Below are 7,509 nucleotides of genomic sequence, written 5' to 3' on the forward strand. Positions count from 1 at the left end.
AGCTAATTAGTGTATGGTATAATCGATGTGAGTTAACGCACGTTGGTGTATAACCTATGTGATTTAACTCACATCAAGTTAAATCACGTTCCGAACACCAACGTGAGTTATTTTTAGGATAGGGGCTCAATTTTGAGGGGGTTGCAATTACAATACTCACCTTACACATCATTTATGCACCGGCCACTTGAGCAAAGAGATTATAAACTAATAAGTAAAAATCAATTTGAATCCCTATCTGACACAATGCTAGACGGTACTCCATGGAGTCTGACAATTTCTCCAACATAAATCTCAGCAAGCTTATATCCTTTCAGAATTGCATTTATTTTCAAAAACCACTTCCAATTATCCCTATTTTCTACATCCACAATGGCATAAACAATGACAAAATTGCATTTATTTCCATCTTGTACCACATCAGACAATAGTTTCCTTCCAAAATATCCTTTCAGAAAACATCCATCTAAACCAATCAACGACCTACATCCCGCCGCCATAAAACCTTTTCTACATGCATTAGGACAAACATAATTTTTTTTTTTAAAATTTTAGTGGGGACTATGGAATTTGTATGGTATTCATCTTCACAAAAGAACCTGGTTGCTTCTAATTAACTCATGCACATAAGCTTGCAGAAGTCCATACTACTCCCTTTTACTACCTTCAAACAACTGCCATGTTTCCTTTGTTGCCCTAAAAATCAAACAACCGTCAAGTATAACCCCGTAGTGACGTTTCATCAGATTAAAAAACTTTACTCGACTTCACATTATAATACATATTTTGTTAAGAAAATATTTTACGCAAAAATTTACAAAAATATATAGCTGTGTTTATATGTATCTTATACACTTTTTTGAATTACATAGACTAGTTAGAATTTAAGTTGAAAACGCGCAATTCAATTTTATTCAAATTTCAAAGTGACTTCCAGCACATACATAAGATAAGATGCTTTGATTCCCAAGGGTTACAGGAAACCTGAGGGAATCAAAGTGTAACAAGGTACATAATAAGCATAAAGGTACTTAACATAATAAGTGATCCTGGTCACTTTTCTATCTTAATCTAACGATCTATAACCATCGTAAAGTTGGTCGTACAGGATCTGAGTTTTGTCTTATTCCATACTCATACATATATATAGTGAACTACGCGTATAATATGATTTAATTTGGAAACATGGAGTTCAAAGATGCCGAGATAGATCCAACTATTGCCTCGGAAACTTTTGTCACAAATCGAAGAACAGATCGTTTAACATACTCCTTTATCTGATTGCTGTAATCATTTTCAATATCATGAGCTCTATCCCAAAGCACAACTCCTCCATAGTTTGAAGTCTGTTTAATGATAGGAAGAACCTTAGAAATGAGATCATCTGGTGGGATATAACCTTCACTAGCTGCATCAGGTGATGCTGGTAGTCCCATGAAAACAGTATTATTTGGTAGAACTGAAGATGTCCAAGCATTCCATGATTTTAAGAGGTCTGTAGCATCTGAGTTTATTTGATCATATTGACATGGAGTGTTATGGTAGAATTGAACAAGTATATAATCAAACAAGCCAGTTTTGATAGCTTTGTCAAGGTAGTAATCTGGCATAGGACATTGGGGTGCCGCAGACAAGTAAAAGTAACTGCAAGAGATAAAAGGTTGATTTGTTAGTTAGGATATGTAAGCAAAATGAATTCAAAATAATAGAGAGCTAATTTTTTAATGATAAATATTATATGAGTCAAGCGAACAAAGTCCTTAGAACACTTTTTAAGGATTCAAAAACGAAAACAATGATAAATTTTATCGAAAATGTTATATAAACATCATTATTCTCATAAACCTTTTGTACACCTCATGCATTAGGAAGAGAGAAGAGGAGATGAAAGAGAAAATGTGTTTGTGTGGGGTCCACGTAACCACATGTCAGATTTTTGTGTGGGTGTCAAGGGGTGTATTGCCACCTATAGTTGTCTATGTATCATAACTCAAATTTTATATATAAAAAGTTGCTTTTAATTTCATCAATGTGTAGAATACATAATTACCAAGATAATTTTTTCACTTTGAACTTTTTAACAAGGACACTTGTTAGCATTTTTCGTATCATATAAAATCAAATCATCATAAATTTTGAAAAGAAGTATACTAAAGACGAGATTAGGGTGTGTTTGATTTGCAAAATAGTAAGTGCAAACAGAACAATATATGACATGACAGAACACTATAACATGTAAGAAGTATTTTTTTCTTCATATTAAGTTTCACATATGCAATAATTTTAAATTACTAGTTAAGCATTACTTACCTTGTTTTTTTTTTACTAATAGGATTATATATATATATTCCTTTTAAAAATAAGAGTATATATGTATTTATTCTATCATTCCTTAAAAAAAATGTATTTATTGTATCTCAAATCACTTTTTTTTTTTACTAAATTAAGAGCATAAAGAAATCAAAGGGAATAGAAGACATCATCAACTAAATTGGCACCCCTTATTTCAAACCACTAATACTCTATTAACCACTATTAATAAAACAAGACTAATAAAATTAACCTCATTTTATCTTATTTTGTACATTCAATGATTATCTTAAGAAATGTTCTACTTCTACTAGGAGTATAGTTTATGAATCTCTTTTTATAAAAGTGGGATGGGATGATGTGGTCAACTTTTTCTTCATTTTTTTATATATTTATTTTTACATATATTTTTAGTTTTATAGTTTCAAGTTGTACTATGATGCTAAAACTTTTCATTCAAAAAATATTACCTGTTTTGTTGTCTTAGGTTGTCAAGTTCCCTAGCAAGGTCATCCCAGTAAAGATTTGTAGCAGCTCCTTCAATGTCAAAATCAATACCATCTAAGGTAACACTTCCAAGTGGACCAAATTGACCACTAAGAAAGTTAGTATAGAGGTAATCAGAAAGATTTTTAGCTTCTTCCGATGAGTTAAGGGCTCCTAATGCTGCGAGGGAAAGTAAAACTTTGAACCCTTTTTCTTGACAGTGTTTTATTTCGGGTTCGAGTTTTCTGCAATTCAAGCCATCACAATGGCCTGCAAAGTTCAAACTTGGGACTCTTCCTCCTCCAAAGAATTCAAGGAAAGTTAAGAGTACAATATCGTAATTATCAGTGTCACATGTTGATGTCAAGGTGCCTTCTGTTACGTTTTGGCCCCAGTAGATGGCAATGCCACCACTTGAAGATGCTTTGATAGTGAAGGGAAATATTGTTAAGACTAACAAAAGGAGCAATGCTTGCTTTTTTGTATCCATTTTTTGCTTTTTGTGTTTAGCTAGTTTGATTACTTTAGATCGATTGGGCAACCCTTTTATAAGGTCTCTGATAAGGTTATGTACATTTATTTTATTGTATAAAATAAATTTTATTCTAATGGTAAATAAAAAGGCAAATTCTACGGTACATCCAACATATTTGAGTGTCTTGGTACACCAGACCTTTAAATTTATAGTTAAATGAATTATTTTTAGAAGAAATTTTTTTTTTTTTATCATTTATAATTATAATAATTAAAATCTTATTCACCAAAAGCATCAACGAATTAAAATTGAATTTTTATCGCTCATAATAGAGAACTTTGATTATTTTATATGATAATATGTAAAAAAACTTATTATGACTCTTATAAACAATGAATGTTGTGTTTTTCTTATGAAATGATATTTTCTTAGATACAAATGCCGAGAAATAACTTTTTATTTCATAAAATTGATTGTTAATGCATAAATTTAGGAAGCAAGAGTACCAATACACCTTAATTTATGAGTGTACAGTAGAAGTTCCAAAAAAAATAAAACTACGAGTAAATATAATATTGAGTAACTTAGCATCCAGCCCACCAAAATAGACTTTTTGGGACACGTTTTTTTTCTTTCTAAAATTGAAACTTCCCACGACTATATCATGGGGTCCCAAGACCATATTGTATGGACTCTTTGAATTTCCTAGGGGACTCTTTGATATTTGCTAGGAGCAATGTTTTTAACTTCGTTTTCCATGTTAATGTTTTCAACTTGCCAAATTTCATATAAAAAAGTTGTATTTGTCCTTTTCAACTTATGACGGAGCCAGAATGCATGCATGCAGAGCAAAATAGCCTAGGTTTGTCTGTACAACGTGAAATGCATGTGTTGTTTTTGTGGTTCTTTCGATTTTTTTTTGTCTTTTTTACCTTTTAAAATTACTCTCAACTTTCAATGCAAATATTACATATAATAAAATGTAACAAATTGTACATGTCCGATTTTTTCCTTATCACTTAGAAAAGATAATAGAAGAAAGTGAATTCAAATATTAAAAAAAAAAAGTAACAAACACCCGTTCAAAAAAAATGTAACAAACACAATATTTTTTTTTGTTATCACACAAAATATATCACGTAAGAAACACACGATATGAGTATATGTCCAGTTTTTTTTTTTCTTTATCCTTTAAAAAAAATATAACAAACTAGATCAAATATATGTCACTATAAATATAATCAATAAAAAATGATCGTTATTTTATTTTTATTTTATATACAAACAAACTATAATATGCCAAATTGATAAATTATTTCGTTATATGCTTTGACAATAATTTGTAGATAAATAGATGTACAAATAATTTTCATTAATATTTAAAAATTGAAATAAAAAATATACAAACAAATATAATAAAATATCCACACACGTTAGCACGGTAAAAAGAACGAACAGACAGACATGGTAGTGCCCGTCTTTCTGCTAGTGTTCATAACATTACTTATCTATCATGGTAGAACTGGTCTAGTGATTTTGATTCGGATATATGTTTTGATATATAACATTATTCATGATCACTTTGTTCAATTTGTTTATTTAATTAACAGATGGTTTTAAAGCACGATGCTCTTTTTTACAGCTTATTTGACTCTTTTGTTCTTGGATTTTGTGGAACGAAAGAAATAATAGATTATTCAAGAATAAGGAAAGTTTCGTATACCAGTTGTTTGATAAAATAAAGTTACATTCCTTTTGATGGATGAAGGCAACACATGCTAATTTTGGTTTAGGCTATGACATCTGGTGGTCGACCACGCTTGTTTGTTTGAGTATCGACTAATTTTGTCTAAGTGTGTTTTGTTTTTTGGTTGACTTTGTTCTAAACTTTTGTGGACTTTTTGGCACACCTTATGTTAAAGAGGTTTCTCTTTGGTGTTAATATAATCTATTTTTGCTTGTTAAAAATAAATAATATTACAACGACCGTTAATTATAATTATATGATTTTGAATTCAGAATCGTTTTTTATTTCATAAAGTTTACATACAATATTGCAATGACCGTTACTTACAAAATGAACATTACATTTGCTTATAAATTTATTTTTGAGATATCTCTCAATCGTTATCTTTTTTCTCTTATAGCTCACTTTTAAAAGGAGGTATACGGTCTGTTTATTTAACTAGAAAAGGAGTAGTGATACATAAACCACCTTAGATGGTATGTATCACTTGTACACCCACATACAATTTTGATAAGTGTCCTTGTGGTCCCCCCACACACAAAAAAACTCACATGTATTGTCTCTCACACACTCTCACATGGAGTGGTACAATGTGTGTATGGAAAAAAGTGTGTACATGAAACATTATCCATTTTTTTTCTGTTATTTTTAAGAGTAATGATACATATACATCCTTAGGTGGCAATACATTCCTGAACACCCACACAAAAATCTGACACGTAACTATATATATGGACCCCATACAAGCACACTTTCTCTTTCATCTCATCTTCTCTCTTCCAAATATATGGGGTGTACAAGGGTGTATGTAAATAAAGGATGTCTATGTAACATTTTCCTATTTTTAATCATGAGAGTTCCCAACGAAGATAAGAAATTAACGGTGACAAACCGTGAAAGACCTGATGCTCAAACGGTGTCCCTCCTAACTTCAAAGGCTTATTGATAGGTACCACAAAACTTATGTTCCCCATGGGCCAGAAGAACATAAACAACCTGACAGGTACAAGGGTCGGGAAGTCACAAACTCCTATAGCCCCCTACACGTCATCAGGATGCTTTGTTTTCCCCTTGCGACAGATCAAGGTCGACGAATCAAAAAACACACTTCATCCAAGGAGACTACCCAAGGCATGAACCAACTCCGAGGACACCGAATTGGACGACATGAAGTTACGGTCTGGGTAACTCGAAGACACCAGAAAACATCAGGCTGGACGACACGAAGCTACGAACCCGGTGACTTAAGGGGTCCTAGAAATCCCAAATCGGACGACACTAGGCTACGGCAACGGAAACTCCATGGACCTCACAACAAATATTACTCCTCAAAGCCTGAAATCCATGGCATGGGACTAAGTCTCAGACCTCTAAGGCGTACTTCAAAACAGAGAGCTTTATCAAGCTACAGTCTCCCTCAGCCCATGCCTTGGGGGGGCTATTGTTCTCGACTGCCAAAAGCCCAATTCGGCTCCGCTTGGGTCTTACCCGAGTCCATTAAGCAGGAAACACCTTATGATGGATACGCCTAAAATCAACCAGATTACGGTGCGGTTCGAGGGTTATACACGAGGTCTGGGGATTGACCACGCCCACAAAGGCCGAAGTCCACTCCTTAGGGTCGTGGGTTACCCATGTCCATACCAACATGTACGATTGTAAGGATAAGGTTTTCAAGAGCCCTACCTAACCCCTATTTTTACTCAAGTGTTAGCTTTAGGTAAGGTATGACACTTCTTACCCTAAACTTGTGCCCTCTTCTCTTGAACTCCTCACTTATTTGGGCATAGGAGCGTGTGCAGGTACACAACCCTCTACTGTCTCACTGGAGGTTGACGATCAACCTCGTCGAAGTCATCAGTGGATCAACCTTAACAGGCGGTAGATCCAAGTAGCTCAACCATCCTCTCTTTGGTCCAATCGCATCAATAACCAAAAAAAAAAAAAATTCCAATAATCCTCTAAGTAAATAGACTGAGATCCAAAGGTAATCCATCCATAACAAAAAAAAAGAAGACAAATCTTTATATTCTTTGACCAAAGCAAAATAGAATGTGGCGGCGGGATACGACAGCACGTACTGTGCTTCGACATGCAATACATCGACGTTTAGCTGGAGAATTGAGACACCTTCATCTAATGTTAGCTTATAGCACTAAAAAATAGTGGGGAGAATTTTTTGACAAAAGAGAGAGAGAGAGAGAGAGAGAGAGAGAGAGAGAGAGAGAGAGAGAAACTATTAATTTGGGTGAGAAATTACTTTAAATTTAATAACGATTAAAAAAGAGAGAAGGGGGTTTTCCTTTCAAAAGAAGATAGGTGTAGGATGTTAATAAACACCCTTTAAATTAAGGTGGGTGTCTATTTGCATTACCCAATTATAAATGTTTTATTTTGAGTTGTACAAATATCTATATATGTCATTATGAGATTATGGTTGGTGATACAAGTTTATACAGAGTATTTTGATTTTGAAAAATACTAAAATTAT

The 7,509-nt window shown here is 33.2% G+C and overlaps 1 protein-coding gene across 1 annotated transcript; it reads right to left on the reverse strand.

Annotated features, from left to right (window-relative positions):
* Positions 1 to 889: 889 nt before the first annotated feature.
* On the reverse strand, positions 890 to 3,323 carry LOC25486441 (acidic endochitinase SE2). The gene is made up of 2 exons (XM_013608019.3): positions 2,781 to 3,323; positions 890 to 1,644 (listed from the first exon to the last, which is right to left on the reverse strand). The coding sequence occupies exons 1-2, from the start codon at positions 3,284 to 3,286 to the stop codon at positions 1,173 to 1,175; spliced, it is 978 nt and encodes a 325-aa protein (XP_013463473.1). The 5' UTR covers positions 3,287 to 3,323; the 3' UTR covers positions 890 to 1,172.
* Between the last annotated feature and the right edge of the window lie 4,186 nt (positions 3,324 to 7,509).

Source organism: Medicago truncatula, chromosome 2 (assembly GCF_003473485.1).
Source record: "Medicago truncatula cultivar Jemalong A17 chromosome 2, MtrunA17r5.0-ANR, whole genome shotgun sequence".
NCBI lineage: Eukaryota > Viridiplantae > Streptophyta > Magnoliopsida > Fabales > Fabaceae > Medicago > Medicago truncatula.